The sequence below is a fragment of the Falco punctatus genome, assembly GCF_963210335.1.
Source record: "Falco punctatus genome assembly, chromosome: 2".
NCBI lineage: Eukaryota > Metazoa > Chordata > Aves > Falconiformes > Falconidae > Falco > Falco punctatus.
Window position 1 is genome coordinate 20,352,307 of NC_137581.1, and position 17,749 is coordinate 20,370,055.

Genomic DNA, 17,749 nt, shown 5'->3' on the forward strand with positions numbered 1-17,749 from the left:
AAAACAAGCAAATCTTTTTACTCAGAACAAAGTGTTACACTATTAAATTGCACGGCAACTAGGATTCTTAAAATACCTTTAAGGTCTATTCTTAGAAGAAGGAAATATTACCAGCAGAGGCCTTGAAAGCGATGAGATGGAAATTACAAGCACTAATAAAGCACAATGAAATGGTACCTTGCCTCATATCCTTCATATTGTTACTTTACCCTCAGCAGGACCAAATTCCAGCAGTTTTTCCTTTGCACTTTGTGTCATGGATATTTTAAGAACCCTTTGGGGAAATGCAAAATAACTTCAGGGGGAAACGTGTTATTTACTTGAATGAAGACAGCACAGGAGCTGAACTGTCTATTCAGGGAGGGGAGCTTACCGTCCCAGTTTGTCCCCTATGGCATTGCTGGTGTGGCAGGACAGGCACATGCCTTGGCGCCACTTAGCACACTCCCAGGGGAGCTGCCAAGGCCACATTCCCTGCACAGGGACACCCCGCCTGTGCCGTGACTGTCTCCCCCCTCCTCTGCTGCAGCTCTCCAGCAAGCGGAGGTTTTTGCATGTCCATCAAGCAGAGTGCCTGGCATTCTGCACGCTCCTTCCCAAAAAGTCAGCGGGCTTGTTTATACTTCGACAACAAGAAAAGGTAGTTTGGGATTAAATATGCATTGTTACAGTCAGGAAAGCAGGATTCATCTTTTCTGGGAGTCATCTTTTAAAAGCTATGATGTTAGTAAAAGACTGCATTGCTGTTTGTCATAGCTTTGGCTTTGCTCCTAGCTGGGCCAGGAAATAGTGTGCACGAAATACGATTTCCTACATTTCAGCAGTGTCCCCGCAGCTTGCTCATGCTCCGTCAGTGACACAGGTAGGACCAATAACACTTGCACCTGAGAGTTTTCAATCCTATCAAGGACCAGCTGCTTTCAAATACCTTTTACCATCTATTATCTCTGCCAGCTAGTCTCTGACAAAGCCACTCACAACGCTGATCCTGATGGCCAGGATCATGGGATTGCTGTCCTAGCAAGAAGCCAGGACTCATTCAAGCAGCCTGAAGAAACTGTAAAATCTCCTGCAGTTCACCTGTCAGCATCCAGTGTGTGCGCAGAGCTAAACTCACATCCTGTTGAGAGCAGGAGGATGAACTGCAAAGCCACCAGAAGCAGGTGCACAGCCCATTCTTGGTGGCCTTCCACCACTGATAGCACCAAAAATTACAAAGTTAAGAAAAGATGCTCAAAGAATGTGGGATGAAAAAGTGTTCACCCAAATCCAGGCATCCCTGAGTGCAACTAGGGCAAGAACTTCTCCATGGCTGACCGAAGATTTCATCTGCCATCTAAACATAAATTTATGAAAAACGTGTAATGCCTTCATATACCAAACCATTTGCATCCATTGGCCATAGTTCAAAGAAGAACTACAAGATATGGTATCACAAATACACAAACCTTCCTGCTTCATTTGTAGCCCAAGATGGATGAATGCTCATGAATCTCTCATTCTAACTAGTCGTCATGGTTTCTAATCAGAAACCCATTAATAACTTCTACAGTGTATCATTTCATCTTTGGTCTTGGCTAACATCCTTTCTGAATTTCATTCATGGTACTGGCTGAAGCATGCTTGGGCAGTAGCTCCATTTTTTTTGGGGTGAAGCCAGTCTGAGACAAGCAGCCGGACTGCTGTTCTTTAACAGCATTTTAAGATCTAGCCCATACATCAGAATTTGTAATAATTTAGCAATAACTGCTCTGTGCTCTTAATATTTCACTTTTATATTTTCAAACCTTCTTGTTTAGCTAATTGTTCATCTCTAACAGGCAGGGAGTCTATGTGTACCTCTAGTAATAGAATTTTTGTAATCCTTGTATTTGAGAGTTTCACCTCCTTTCATATAATGTGTCTCTTATTCTAGTATTTGTCTAATTGAAAAATCTGAGATCTCTTTTTTAAAGTTAACATTAAGTGATAATGGTCTTTCAAAAATCTGAACACTTGCATCAGATTGGTATATCATCTGGTAATTATTATGATTATGGCTTTGCATTCCTCAAGCCCAAATAACACACCACAGCACATTTTATCTTCCTTTATATTAAGCAAATCTAATCTGTGTCGTGTAGAAGAGCCATTTCTCCTGCTCTTCGATGCTCTGAAGCTTTATGGAAATGAATCTGAATAATTCTTAGCTTTGTAACAAAGCATAAGGCTGACTGTGAAGTTGTGTCAACCTAAGGTCTTTTTTTCCCCCAATCCACTTCTTTTTAAACAGTTTCTTTCTTTCCTGCCCCTTTCTTCATTTACAAGAATTTTCCCTCAGCAATTCTGTGAGGCATGCACTTAGTTTTTGGAGTGCTGCACTTTTTTATACATATAGTGAACACAAAAAGCACTGCACACAGCAATCTGAAATGTCACAGTCTGTCATGCTATCACATAAAATGTCACATCATGCAGCTTGTCATTTGAAAGCACCAGGTTATGGACAGATACAATTTTCTGACTCCAGCTGAACCACTGCAAGAGGTTAGGATACCTTTTATCATCATCCCCTCTGGCCCCCTGATGTACCAGCACAGCTACTTGTGTGAACCCTTCCTCGCCCATTCCAAGCAAGAGCAAGGAGACCATTGTAAGCAATGTGGGTATGAAGCCTTTGCTAACGTGTTTCATTGTAGTAAGTTTGTGGAGAGCTCATCACGACCCGCTCTGCCAAGAGACCTGGCAGGGAAGGAACAGCAAGAAATGTAAAAACAGTGACTTCCCACCAGCACCCTGGCTGCAGTGTGCACCTCTGTCCATGCACTTACTGTGGCTCATCAACAAGCCCAACATGTCTCCGTTGCTCTGCAGCAAGACTTCACACATTTGCAACAAAACGTCCTTTAAATTTCCCACTGTCTTTTGCCATGTGCAAATTGGAATATAGTACAGCTGATAATAATAGTCAGTGGTACATACAGAGATTATTCTTTCTTAGTCAAAGAAATAGGCATGCACAAATTTTCTATCAACTTCTCTTTCGAAGCTATTGTGATCTGGGGAGCTTAAGTGATTCTGCCTTACATTATGCCTACAGGATATTCTGTTTTACTGGCACTATTCCCACCACTGTCGTGAAGATTATGTCAATGTTTCCACTAAGCTTTGTGTCTCTGAGGAGCTTATGGTAACCAAGCTGTCAGAATCCATTCTGGACTCAAAGTTCACATATTGTAAATTCCCAGTGATGGACATCTATCTCCCTTCTTTAAAAAAAAATTGAGTTAATTGATATTGCAATACATACCACACAGCATTCAGAAAAGAATTTGGTTTTATCCTACACTACTCAAAATGTTGCAAGTAATTTATTGCAGCCAGAACATTATGGTCATATGTGGCCACTCAGGGAAAAACAAAACAAACAAACAAAAGAAAAAGTTACAGAACAGTGTTTTCTGACCTGCATGTTGAGCCACAAAAGATATTTCTGCAATTTAGCTGAGCTATCTCGGGGTGCTGAGGCTTTCCTTTGTGCTTGACAAGGCTTGCCACATGGAACTACTTACTCTGGGGAAAAGTTTTGCTTGACTCTTTATGATGATGCTTCTGGAGGCAGAACACATGTAACGGCTTACACGACCTCAGCCTCTGCCGTGAAGGATATGTGCTGTTCTCATAAACCTTCTGTGAGGCTTTGTGAGGCCCAGAACAAAGCCAAATAAAACATGCCTCTTACTGTGGCTGACCAGAGGGGATTTATTTATCAACAGCTCCATTGTCATTAAAGAATCAGTGTGAAATGCCACAGACACGAGGAGATTCTTTCTGTTAAGGTCCCGTCATCCTGGGGCAGAAAACAGAGAAGGAATTATCTGTTCTGGGTGTGCAGGATGCATCTTGATCCACCTACTATTTTCGATAGTAACTGTGTGTGCTGCAAACTGGAAACTTCTGGAGATGTATGGCAAGCTGAAGAGAAGCATAGCCAGGGAGCTGTGTATAAAATATATGTACTTTGGTGTACTCAGTCAGATCTCTTGGAATTTTCTACTTTAGGAAAAAAAGCTTGAGTCTTTTAATATTATTCTTTCACAGGAAGGGAAAAGAACAGATATTTGGGGGAAGATACTGGAATAACCATCAACCTAATCTGTTAATGCTTATTCATGGAAATGTTCCCACCAAGGCATGAGCAGGACTGTGTCTATCTGACGGAGACACTCACCCCCTCCTCAGACTTCTGTGTCACATTCAAGGATGGGATCATGTTAATCCAGGAAACAGCCAGAGAAGGGATTTGTCTCCACAGGAAATGTGGAAGACAATATTAAGGACATCTCCTCCAGATGATGCCGTTGCGAGGGGATATGCTTTGCCACGCAGTGTGTTTGGAGGATAGTGCTGTTGCCCGCAGAGCAGCTGGTGCCGGGGCTGCAGGTCAGGCAGCCTCCGTGTTCCCAGGGCAAACTGCTTAGCTCAATGGGTGGCAGCAACACCAGCAACTGGGAAAAGCACCAGCAACAGAAAAAACCTTCACACTGCATTTCCCACCGCTGCTTCCAACAGTGGAGCTGCCCCAGTGAAGGAAAACTGGGAAACATAGCTACAAGGGAGTGCAGGCAGGGGCCCATGCTGCTGACTTAACTATTTACAGTGAGTTACAGATGTGGGTTGTCCTGTCTATAAAACACATCTTGTACACAATTTTTTAGATTTCCAGTTATTGCAATGACAACCCATTTATTCCTTCCTTACATTGTACGAACGTTTCTGTACTGAGGTAATTTCATACAAACAGTAGGGGGGAAATCAAGAATCTATGGTAGAGTATTACCCAAGTTATAAAAGCAGTTTATTACTCTATTGTGTGTCTAAAATTTCTGGAACATTGTAGCAGACGTATTTTATAGAGAAATGACAACAACTTTTAATGAAATCCAGGTTTAGGTTCTGGCAATATTTCTCCCTTAATTTTGTATTTTGAAACTGAGGAATATTTAGTACATCTCACCATCACACCTTCATGTGTATTTGTGTAGAGAAAAAAAATAACTCAACATGACAGGCCAGGACTTTTTCCTTACTTATATCTGAATTCTGTCGTCTTCTGCTGACAATTACAAGTTCCAGTTTGTTCTGGTCTCTTCCAGGTGAAACTCAAGCAGTCTTTACCATTTTTGCTGGACTTCTCTTGCATAACACATACTCTCCTGTTGATTTAGATTGCAAACAGTTTTGCGCTGGGTTGGCCTGAAGTGCTGTGGAGCTGCCCTCCACCTCCCTCCTCACACCCCTCAGGGGATGCAGGCAGGATCACATCCTGCATCCCTTATTGGTGCCCACTGCGGGGAGCAGCACCCTAAGGAAAAAAAAGGAAGAACCCCACTGTTCCCAGTTCCCCTGCCCAGGCCTGTCACAGAGCACAGGAGCACTGTGGACATCCTTCTGAATCCCTCACACACCCAGGCGCATCAGGTACAATTTAGCTGCTCAATATCAGTTTATCTCAGCTGACTATGGATAAATCACACATTTTTTAAAAAATTATAGTTCAGTGAAACATATTTGCTTTATGAGGACATTTCTGACACAGGATTAAGCATCTCTGCCAAACTGTGTTTCTTTCTCAAAAGTATGTGGATACTGCAGGTTTTTAGACAAACTGCTGTAGGTATTTAAAATGAACAAAAAATATAAATATGAGTGATAATGCTCATTTGCCTAATGATTATTATTCTTGGAAACATTTTTTCTGAAACTGAAAAAACCCCATCATCCTGAGGATGCTCTTTCAGGAAACACCTAATGTGGAATCGTTCAATCTGAACGGCAGAATTATAACATCTGGCAACATCACAAACAGCTTTAAACAAGGTCTTACACTGGCAAGAGTGAGGCAGCTTGTTTACAAGGCACAACAGTGGCTCTGCCTTGCCTCATGTGTTGCAACACAGGGACGCCTGTGTCCCTAGAGTGTGCACAAGGCTGTGCAGACTGACCAGCGCTACTGTCACAGTAACGGTTTAATAATTTTGCAATATTGTATAATAGTAAATCATCTTCAAAGAGATTTTGTTAACTTGTGGTCATATATGTAATCTATACACAAGTATAGATTCCTCCCAGGCAGCTAAGCCTTGGTGCTCCTGAATTAGAACACTGCCTTGGAGTCTCCACATGCTTTACACACAGAGTGACAAAGTCCTTTTGTACATTGCAAATGAACAGCCCACTCCTGCTAGTCCTTACCAGGCGGGCTCACTCACCTGCTGGCTCACGTGCAAGTTGAACAGGGCCACAGAAGCCCATCAGTTATGGTGTATTTTGTGAGCCCAAATCATATCAATTCAAAATAGGACTGCGAACAAGAACTGAAGCTTAAATGAAAACAGTATGATTTTCTAGCAGCGCTACAGGCTTCTTGAAATCCATACTAACTTTGGTAGAAAACACAGGAAATTAACAGGCTGCAATGAAATCTACCGCACACAGAGCATTCTGAATGCAAAATGTACCTGTGATGCTATCATGACACAAAATGCAGGAAATACCAGCAACCATACTTGCAAAGAAAATTTGACCGTGTTCTTTCACCACCAGTTAAAGCCAGTTTGTGGCAGAAGTTCCATCAAACTTGAGACTTTGCTCGCTCAGTGGATTGTAAAGATGTTTGAAAAGATGATTGCGCGGTTGCCAGAACAGGGTAGGTGAACCTTCCGCTATCAAGATAAAGACCAAGTCCTCTGTCAAACAAGCTTTATGGGACACACGTACAACCATGAAAAGGTAAGAAGTGGTATGTAGTCCTCGTTAGCAAGAACTCGCAAATGCAGCAAATAAGCCAGAAGTCTTGGGAGCCCTGGGAACCTGCAAACAGCATGCTGCAGAGGGTGAGGCAAGTTCAGCTTCTTTTAACTGAGATTCGATATACACACGGGTCTGAAATGTTTGGAGTTCCTTGTTCTGGTCATCTGCTACCCTGTTTCTAGTGTCTTGGAGGTTTACCTCAGTGGCTAACATCCCAGGCCCAGCTGTGCCCTTCCTTTCTGTATATTCCCAAGGACGCTTTTTATTTACTATCTTCTTCTTTGTTCTGCCTAGAAAGTTTTAAGTCACCCAATATCAACTGCTCCTTTTATGTTTCCCTTTCAATCACAATTTACATGCGGTGTTTCGTAGACCCACAGTGCTCTTCTGTAAATGGCTGTGTCAGCTTTGCCCAGTCCCATATACCAATGGCACCAACACACCATCTCATTCATACCTTTCCTAGATGCTCCAACAAACAATTAGAAGCTCACTATTTAAATAACCACTTAAATAGGAATGTGTGTTAACAGTTCTTAAAGAGGCAATTCACACTTCTGAGACCACTTGTCTCAGTTCTCTACAGGCATTCCTATCTGAAAATGTTTGATTCGTATTTCAGGTATCTCCTTTCCAACAACAAAGGCTAGAGACTTTCTTGTACAGTGTTACTCTGCTTCACTACTTCAGTGAGGAGCTTTCATTTTCTTTACAGCATACGCTATATATACATGTTTGCACATATAGGCACTGTTCACACAGAACACGGTGTCCCTTAGAAGTACAGGGAACCCCCCACCTCCCAAAACCTAAGAAAATGTGAAGGGAGAGTGAAGCAATCGACCGTCTCACCACCAGTGAAGGACAGACCCTATTCCATCCCTACTCTCTCCCTCCATCTCCCAGCTGCTCCTGGGCATGCACTTCCACTACGCACCTTGCACCAGGTCTAGCAATCCTGGAATTGGTGTAGAAAGTGTCACATGTGATAAACTGTTAGAAAACCAGCCCCCGGCTGGACAGTTTTATGTTAAGTTAGGGAACTTAACTTACTCTTGGAAGCATCTAGTGAGGGCCACACCTGGCAGGAGGGAGGGGAAAAAGCCCTCACATGACTGGGAGTCAGGAGAGGCAGCGGGGAGCTAAAGCCCCCTCCTTTGGCAAGCATGGCCGGTCAGACTAATTCGGGTACACATGGGACCTCAGCCCAAACCAGTGGGAATCCAGTTTCACTGTGTTATATACCCTGTTTAACCAGACAGCACGGTCTCCAGTAAAACCTGCATCCTGCAGTCCAGGTTACAGATCACATAACAGCATTTTCACTTCCAAATAATTTTCAACTTTCTCTTCCAAATATGTCACAGAAGAACCAAAGTTTTTAGACTGAAAATAGTGATTGTTAATACAGTTCATGAAAAAAATTAAGTCATGCTTTAATTTACTTAATACTCAAGCACACTAGGTCATTTTTCACGTAAATAAAGCACTTACAAAGTTATAGCAGAAGGAAGTACTTAGATTCGTAACAGAACTGTGCTTTATTTGTTACAGCTGTTCCTTTATGATACCTGATCTAGATATAAATTCCTTTGCTTTGGAAATGGCGGTTCACATACTGATCCCAAAGTGTTTATTATCAGGGCAGATATAATTAACAGTGTAATAAACTGTATCGTTGCCTGGGCAATCAAATCCTGCAAATGGCATCAAGGCTGAGTCATTCCCTTTGGTAATAAACCGATGATATTCTATAACTTAATGTAGATTACAAATTGTACAATACTGCTGAGGCTACCACAACAGAAGGTTAATAAAAGCTGAGGGTGTTGGTTCTCTTATCTTGTATTAGGTGTGCCATAAATCAATATTTTATACCAAATACTGTTGGTGATATTACAGGTGGACTGCCAGAAGTTTTTTTTCTTTTTTTTATAGTATGGACTCATAACCCTTTTTCATCTTTATGGTGTACACAGAAACCTCACGGCTGAACAGAGTTTAATAATTTTTTTTCTCCTTTACATATTTTTTTTAATAAATAATACATTGGAAACATCTATCTACACTGTTTGGAAATGTGAAATAAAACCGCAACGCCACCCTTAGAGCACAGGTACTTTAAGTTGTAACACCTTAACAAGCATATGCTTTTTTCATGGTGCAGGATTTAGTGTATTTATTTTTCTCTGGTACTAGACTTAGGGAAAGCAGACCAATGCAGATATAAATTCACCCTGACTATCCTTACTCAGAGAAGTACATTGCAGAACGTGGACCCTGAGGTGCAGCTTCAGCAGCACGTAGCTTTGTGCTGTACCCTGCTGCAAGCATCAACAGAAAATTTATAGTAGTAGTATAGGAACACTATAATAATACAGGATCAAATAGAGCTTAAGGGGATGGTTAAGGGATGGGAACATCTGACATACGAGGACAGACTGAGGGAGCTGCGACTGTTCAGCCTTCAGAGAGACAGCTCAGGGGGGTTCTATCACTGTGTATAAACTCTGGATGGAAGGCAGCGAAGAAGTCAGGTTTCTTAGCAGTGCCCAGTGACAGGACCAGAGGCAACGGGCACATACAGAGATACCAGAAATTTAAGTAAAATAGAAGAAGAAAAATAAAGCAACGTTTTTTTTTTTCTTCCCATCCACCCACACCCCCCCACCTTAATTGTGAGGGTGACCGAGCACTGGAGCAGGTTTCCAAAGAGGTCTCCATCCTCGGACATACTCAAAACCTACTCAGATCTGGCCCTGAGCAACTGGCCCTTGCTGATTCCACCTCAAGCAGGAGTTTGGGCCAGGCAGCCTCCGCCAGAGCTCCCTTATAGCACCGGCCTCCGGCATTTGCTTATTTTGCACCTGCAAGCACAGGCATTTCTGTATGATTTTATAGATTTTGTTTTACTCTTGAAATAAATCCACAGCACCTGAGGAAATAATGTAAGTATAAATTCTTTCAAAACAAATTATCAACCCCCCCAGCATTGTAACACGGGTAACAAACAGCGCCCCTGTCACACCAGGGGCACGGAGCCCGGAGTTTTGTCAGGCACAACCACAGGCTCGAATTTAACCTAATGCAAGATCCTGTTCTTGGAAAAACAAGACCATAAACAGAAGGCACGTGCATCTGAACTTCCCCGAATGTAATATTAAGGGAAACGAAATGTGATTTACCCCTTTCCAATTTATTTTGATCAGCTGCTAGTTACAGCGCTCGATTACGTTATTTACCTACACTACACATCTGTTTAAACGTGCCTCCGTATGGAAAGAAGCGTTTATTTTCCCCCGAGAGACAGCGGGATTGTCAGTAGCTTATTAAAAGCTTTTCTCAGTGTTAAAAAGCCCAGGCGGCGATCCGGGGCTACAGCGGGCGCCCGGCAGCGCCCCCCGCCCGGGCCCCCCCGGCACCTCACAGGTTTTCGGAGGAGCCACGCAAAGCCTGCGGGCAGCCCCGCCGCACGGCAGCTGCCAGCCCCAGCGAGGCGTCTGCTACACGGGGCTCGGGCTATACGGGTCCCGCCGGCGCCCCGGGCCCCAACACCCCCCCCCGCGGGCGGCTGGGGGCCGCTGTCGGTCGCCACCGGCCACCCTTCCCCTCAGCCCCGGCGGCGCACACCGCTGCCCGCCCCGTTCCCGCCACCCACCCGCGGCCGCCGCCCCACTCCCGGGCTCCGGCCGGCTCGCCCCGCCCCCTCCCTCCTCTCGCGAGAGCTGAGGCGAGCGGCGGGACATCCGGGGCCGCCGGCGGTGTGTGCGGCGGGGCAAGATGGCGGTGGAGTCGCGCGTTACGCAGGAGGAGATTAAGAAGGAGCCGGAGAAGCCGATCGACCGGGAGAAGGTGTCGGGGGTGGCGCCGCGCGTTCTCTGGCGCCGCTGCCGGGCGCGGCGGGGCGGGCAGCGGGGAAGGGAAGGGGGCGGGGGCGGTGTGGCGGCGCTGGGAGGCCCGCGGCGGGGCGGGGGGGGCGGCAGGGCCCGGTGAGCGGCCCCTCAGCCTCGTCCCGCCCCGCAGACGTGTCCGCTACTGCTTCGCGTCTTCACCACCAACAACGGGCGGCACCACCGCATGGACGAGTTCTCCCGCGGCAATGTGCCCTCCAGCGAGCTGCAGATCTACACCTGGTGAGTGCGCGGCGGCCCGGGCGGCCCTGCCCGGCCCTCGGGGCCCTGGGAGGGGGCTGGCAGCGGGGCCGGGGCGCCTGCCAGGCCTGGGCGCCTTGGCAGCTGCCGGAGGGGGTCCGGTGAGCGTCGCTTAATGCAGGAAACGTGGGGGAGTTGTGGTGGGTGGCGGCTCCGCGGGGGAGGGCAGCCGCTGCCGCAGTACGGCGGCTCTTCTGGCCGTGGCAGCTCCGACCTGGCAGGCCGGCAGCACAGCTTTAGCCAGGTGCTGGTTGCCGGACACTGGTAGGTAGCGTGGTGGAATTGCCCGGTTACCGATGCGGGTAATCGGAGACTTTTGTTGTGGTGTATCTTTCGTTATCACAACGAATCTATTCAACAGAGCTGTTCTCCTTTAATGCTACGATTTTGTTCCAGCAACCTCGTTCTTTCAGTAGAGGTGAATGATGTGCTGCTGTAAGTCAGAGCCGCCTGAGAGCAGAGCCGTGTGTTTTTGTATGGTCGGGTAGCAGTACTTTAACAGAGAGCTGCTTTTTATTGCTTTCAAATTTAGTTTGGAGAAACTGCTTGAGTCTGCGTTACAAGCACATTAGGTTTTGTTTATAGTATTTTGAAGAATGCTTTTGAAATTGAATTATTCTACTTCTTAAATCTTACTTTTCCTTCAAGGTGTCATCTGGGGTTGTAACTTGCATGTCGTATGGCTGAATAAATCCATTTTTGTGGCTAGCAAAGCATGCAGTTCTAATTTACTTCTTAATGGGATTTATGGACTCAGTCCAGGCTGGTGTCTGAGCTGTTTTCCATCTGCAGAAGTCAGAATGGGCATTGTCTGTCAACACATGGCTCCTTAGTTGCTTGAAGCTTGGAGTGAGTGTACAGTCTATATAATTAGAGCCGCTTTAGTTGTGATGATTGAGTCTTTTTGTTCTTTAAATTCTAGAAATGAGCTTTAGCCTTGGTCTGGTTGAAGGCTGGGAAAAGGGAGGGCTGCCTGTTAGGGCAGAAATGGAAATCTTGATGGAAATGCGAAACTGTTTTTTCTTTTCTTAAATTTCCTCTAATCAAAAAACTACTTCAACATAGATGTCAGCTTAGTGAGGAACTCTTATGCCGTTTTTTTTTTTTTTTTTAATTACATTTATGCAATGAAGACTCCACCATTTAAATGGTAACTCTTTTGAGAGAACTGGAAAAGCGAAGCCTACATGGAGGCGAAGAGATAACTGTGATATTGCAGTGACTTGGAAGCTAGTTAGAAGCTACATTTGCAGTAGGCTGTGTTGCCTCCAGTCTATAGTAAGTGGTGGATTCTCCCAGCGTTGTGAAATCAATGGCTCACTATGCAGCCAGAATGTAAGATCTTACTCATCTTCAGCTATTGACAGAAAGTATGCAAAGGCAAGGAAACATGGTTAAGTCACAGCAGTGTATTGATTCCATCTTAAATGGGTTTTGGGAAGCTTTTTTTATTGCTGTTGCTTTTGAAATGTGAACCATTTTGGTTTGTTTGTTTGTTTAATCTAGGATGGATGCAACTCTGAAAGAGCTGACCAGCTTAGTGAAAGAAGTTTACCCAGAAGCACGGAAGAAGGGCACACACTTCAATTTTGCAATTGTTTTTACAGATCTCAAGAGGCCTGGGTATAGGTAAATGGCATTTCTTCTCCGGGTTAATAAAATTAGACTTCAGGTACTGGACCAGTGAATTATTTTTCATTAACACAGATTTTAAAGTTCAGAACCCACATACAGAATTTGTGAAGTTCTTGATAACAGACTGTATGACCACCCATACAAACTCTAAATTTTGCTTGGTGACCATCATTGTTCATGTCTTACCAAAACAATAAGCCTTGGGTGCTTGAAGGCTTTGGTTGCTGTATTGGCAATCAAGCAGAAGGCAGACCTATGCATCCAGATGAAGCTTTGCTTCTGGTGGTGGGAGGCACGGTAGGTCTTACGTCTGAGAATGTGTTTGCATTTTAGCAGGGCTTCTTGTTGCAGATATCTCTCTTCCAGAATGGTATGAGCTAAACTTGTCAGCAACCAGTGGATATATCATGCTCTGTTATCTCTGGGGTCTTGTTCTGTGTCTGTATGGAAGGGGGGCAAGGGATTTTGTCTAGTATTTGACTTAATATGGTAGAAGGTTCCCCCGACACTGCCCCATCAAAAGGAGAATTTGGTATGGCTTTTCTTGGTGCACCTGGTACTGGAGAGAAAAAAACCAAACAACCCATCATCCTGTGTAGATAGCTAAATGTCAAGTAGAGTGCAGAGGACAGCATGGGAGGGTTGTGATGAGCCAGTACAGTTCTTGTTTGGAGATCTAGGGAGATTTGCCTCTGATGATCAACTTGCCTTTCCTCCTGCGTGCAGGGTGAAGGAGATCGGCAGTACCATGTCGGGCAGGAAGGGCACAGATGATTCTATGACATTGCAGTCCCAGAAATTCCAGATAGGAGACTACTTGGATATAGCAATCACTCCTCCAAACCGTGCACCGCCCCCATCAAGCCGCATGAGACCATACTAAACCGTTGCTTCTTTGTGTGATCACATCTTCTGTATATTCCTACTTGCTGTTCTAAAGCAGGCTTATTTTTTTTGCTTTTGTTGCTAAGCAAGAACACCTGAAGACAAAGCTAAGCATCAGAAATGAAAGTTAACTTTTAAACCTTACCTTTTAGTTTGTTTAGAAGAAACACTTCTCTTTAGCAGTGCCATCATCCTGTCTCTGATTGTTATCTTTGAATGGTAAGACAGTGTGTCCAGTGTTTCAACATTTCCATAAAATGCGACCAGAAGGATTACAGATGTTCTGTAGTTCTTGTTTGGAATAAAGATTGATGATGTTAATCTTTTGATAGTGTGGTGTGGTGTTTGGTTTTGTTTATTTTTAAAGTAGGTTTCTGTAGAGAAATTCAGAAGGCTTCTTTTAAGCAGAAGTTGAAGTTGAAAGCCTTTACCTGGTAACCTCTGGGCTTGTTGAGTAGCGGTAAGTGGCACAACAGGGGTTCCTTACACAGGATGATTTCTTAAACCACTGCTGGCTGGATTTTGGAGGAGGAGCATGTAAGTGGTGTGGTTGGAGGCAAGCAAGCTCAGCACTACTCTCACTGCTGACATACATGCATTGATGGTGGAAAGTTAGAGATGAGCTGTGTAAAGCTGCCTGTCCTGCGGGATAGCAAGGGGAGCTAGGGCAGACCACTGTGGCTTCCAGGGTCTGCTCCGTCTTGTGCCAAGGTGATGCCAGTCCATGGATTGGGAGCAGCCTCTGTGACACCACTATATCCCAGGAGGGGCTGCTGGCCTTTTCAGAGGAAGGTGCGGTTCAGCACACTTGCACATCAGCCTTACTTGAGTTCTGAAGAACTAGTATTGTCTTGGAAAAATGGAAGGTATAAAGCTTGCTTTTTTTAGAACAGTGGTCTCCAAACTTCTTTCTGATCGCACACCCCTCAGTAGAAAACTTTTGAGCACGTGCTTCCAAAATTATTTATAAATTACATCCATCTACTCCTGTACAAATGTATTATGTGCATTTATAAAACTACAAAAAAATAGGTATTAAAAAGGTGAAATACTTCCTGCACCCCACTTGCGTGTGTACCAGTTTGGAGATGGCCTGGCTTGTCCTGTGCACCCCACTTTGGAGACTTTTAGAAGACTGGAGTATCTGCAGAGACCTGGCCAGAAGAAATACAGTAGTTCTAGATTGAGGCTGAGTAAGGAGGAGGCAGAACTATTTCTTAATGAAAATGTAACAGCAGGTGCAGTGCCCAGAGCTGCTCTTGCGCATAGTTTAGGTGAACCCAGAGGCGGTGAGATGGTAAGGCTGCGGAGCTCTGGGTGCGTGTGGGAGTCCTGACCCTGACCCTCACCATCGAGTTCTTGGCCAAGTGAACCTGCAGGGTGGAGGCAGCTGGCTCACACACCCAGTTCTCCTGGGCTGTTGACCACAAACAATATATTGTCTACGTGTACTGACCAAGAGGACAACACCCAGTTTTGACTTCCAGAATTCCAAGGAAGGTGAATATTGTAGCCTCTTTCCCTTTAGTTGTCTTCACCTGATGAATACATACGACTTTGGGCCCTCCACTGACTGGTCTGAGCTGGGTAAGTCTCGCTGCTGAGCTGTCTGTGAGGTGGCTTTTCACAAACGCTCGCTGCTTGTATTGAACACAGGTTTTCCAGTGCACTGTAACTCTTGGGTGCTGGGGCAAGGCCAGGGTGCTGAGAGGCATTAAGGTTCAAGTTTGTTCTGAGTTGAAAAGATGGAACTGGAGGGTGTTGGGGGTGTTCAGCAGCCAGCTTCCAGAATCCTCGAAATAGGGGAGAGGGTAGCTAAGGGGGCTCAGCTGTTCATGCGGAAACCGGGAGGCTGGTCTGCATGACGTTGCCGGGTCCCTTCTTAAGGAGCAGGAGGAAGAAGTGGGGATGCACCCCCCCCCCCCCGCAAATCAGTGTCACACGGGCCTCACGGGCCTCCCGCAGCTCAGTGCTTGCCGGTGTCTTCTGTCACTGCAGGGGGAGAGCTTGAGACACGGAGATGCCGCTGGTCCTAGAGCGGGCTCCAGCTGTCCCTGGGCTGTGTGCCCCTTCCAGTGACCGTGAGCCTTGGGCTGGCTTGGAGAGTACCAGGTGCTTGTTCTCTGCGTGTTGTGCCCGTGGGCTCAGAAAGGCAAGAACAGGAGTAGAAGCCATAGCCGCTCCTTAGAGCCTTCACCTTCCTCACACGCCTTAGCAGAGCAGAGGCGAAGACCTGGTAAGTGTTCCTGTCTGAGGACAAGGCATTGCTTTCATGAGGTGTGATTTTTATATATATATATATATATATATGTACGTTTGGTGTCTGTTTTTGTTGTTTGGGTTTTTTTCTTTTCCCCTCTCAAGAGTCCCTTAGTGCAATAAACCCTGAAGAATTTTAGGTTCAGTTCTGCCCATGGTTCACCCTCTTCTGTCCCCTTTTCTGGCTTATAAGTTAGGGAGTTCAATTTTAGCCTCCAGGAGTGACCCTCATTTGCACAATCACCTGCATCTGAGTCACTTTTTCCCCTAAGATGGAAGAAGCTGAAAAGTGCTTCCCATCCTTTTTTAAAGAGAGCTCAAGACCATACAAGCGTTTTACAAGGGACTGGAAGGGCAACTGGGGTGATCTGGTGTGGTCAGAGGTGGGATGGGTAGAATGCTTTACCAGGGTGAAGGCAGTCGCCTCTGGCGTGAGGGGGAGGCTCACCGCAATGCTGCTGCTGTGAGGAGCCCGTGTGTTGTAACAGCTCAGTGACTTCTGTGTGACACGGGAGGCAGGCTCGGGACCCGTGCCACCTGCGGGCTGGGTCACAGCCATCTGATCAGCTGTCTGGTTTTTGGCACCTTACAGACCCGGGCAGACAGAAAAGCGAGGACAGCTGCTAAGTGGCCTGCTTGCCACAGGGCATCACCCATGCTGTAAAATGAGTGCAGCAACCAGCATGTAATTAGAGAATTGCACAGCCATTAGAGGTACACAGGAATGTGGGCATTTCCTTGGTTTTGTGTCCTGGTTTTTGCTTTAATTATGTTTAAGAATAATTCTCAAAATTAAATGTAGTCAAGATATAAGGCAAGAGCAGCAAGTGAGCCCATGTCTGTGACTCAGCTGCTCTGGGAGGCAGCTGAGCTTTGTTGCTGGAATGGGAGACGTGGCCCAGTGAGGGCTCAGGCCTGCCCAGCATGGGGCAGGTCTCTGCACACTTCGGAGAAAGAGAGGAACACCTGCTGGCTTTATATTTGGTATCCCGTGGAGCAAAATCACCAGGAAATGAACATGCAGAACTGCCCTCAGTAGCGAATACTCAGCTTGATTGCTGGGGTATGGAGTTCACCTTCACATGGCTAACATAGAAGTATAAACCTCAGCTGACCTCTTCCCCAGCTGCTTTGGGCTAAATGTGTTTCAGGAAAGAGATTTGCCCTCAAACACTTGCACTTCACAGAGAAAGGTAATGCGGAAGTGAAGGGAGTTCAACTTTCTGTACCTGTCTTTGTGGGAAAAGACACTTGAGAGGTCAGTGCAGTTAGTTAGGGTTAGGCATTCCCTACATCAAAAATCCACGGTGCAATCAAGGCCAATCAAGTGCAGCGTGGGACTCGGACAGCAGCAGCACCAGAGTATGACCATTGGGATGTTGCAAGTGGTGGGAATAGTAAGTAAAAGTTGTCACCTGCTAAGCTTCTACTGCAAAGGAGGGGATTTACTCACAGTAACAAGGTTGTCTGTCTCTTTTGAAGCTACTAGAAAAGCTTAGGGAGGATGTCAGTCCCTAAAAAGAGCAAAATACTACAGCGCTGTGGTTCAGGGAAATTAAAACATGGTCTCAAAATTCATTAACAGTGAGCAATCCCATATGCTCAGGAAGTAAAGTGGTGTAGACGACACTGAATCCAGATCTGTCAATCCACAGGACTGACTTGATTTGTATGTAGCAATTTAATGAGTAATTTTTTCCCTTATCAAGGCAGCTGGATGAGATTTTTTTTTCCCCTTTTCTTTTTGGCTGCTTAAAGCTCTAACAGATACAACACTCAGTTTCATGTCTGTGCTTTCACCAGCAACCACCCCTCCAAAGCTCTTTTTTACCTCCCAGCTGCTTAAGGCAAAGACCTGGGATGATGGTTTCAAAAAAAAAAAACGTCCTGACTTGTCATTTCTTTCTTAGATGTAAATCCCATCCACAGCACCCCAACCAGCAGGCAGCTCTTGCCTCTTGCCCAGGCCTCTCCAGGGATAACCCCCCACCCTTGCAGGTGTCCCTCCGGGCCTCGCCTCATGCCTG

At 45.6% G+C, this 17,749-nt stretch overlaps 1 protein-coding gene across 1 annotated transcript; it reads left to right on the forward strand.

Annotated features, from left to right (window-relative positions):
- The first annotated feature begins 10,492 nt into the window (after nucleotides 1–10,492).
- Nucleotides 10,493–13,792, forward strand: SAP18 (Sin3A associated protein 18). The gene is made up of 4 exons (XM_080375405.1): nucleotides 10,493–10,644; nucleotides 10,816–10,925; nucleotides 12,450–12,572; nucleotides 13,305–13,792. The coding sequence occupies exons 1-4, from the start codon at nucleotides 10,573–10,575 to the stop codon at nucleotides 13,459–13,461; spliced, it is 462 nt and encodes a 153-aa protein (XP_080231531.1). The 5' UTR covers nucleotides 10,493–10,572; the 3' UTR covers nucleotides 13,462–13,792.
- Nucleotides 13,793–17,749: the final 3,957 nt, after the last annotated feature.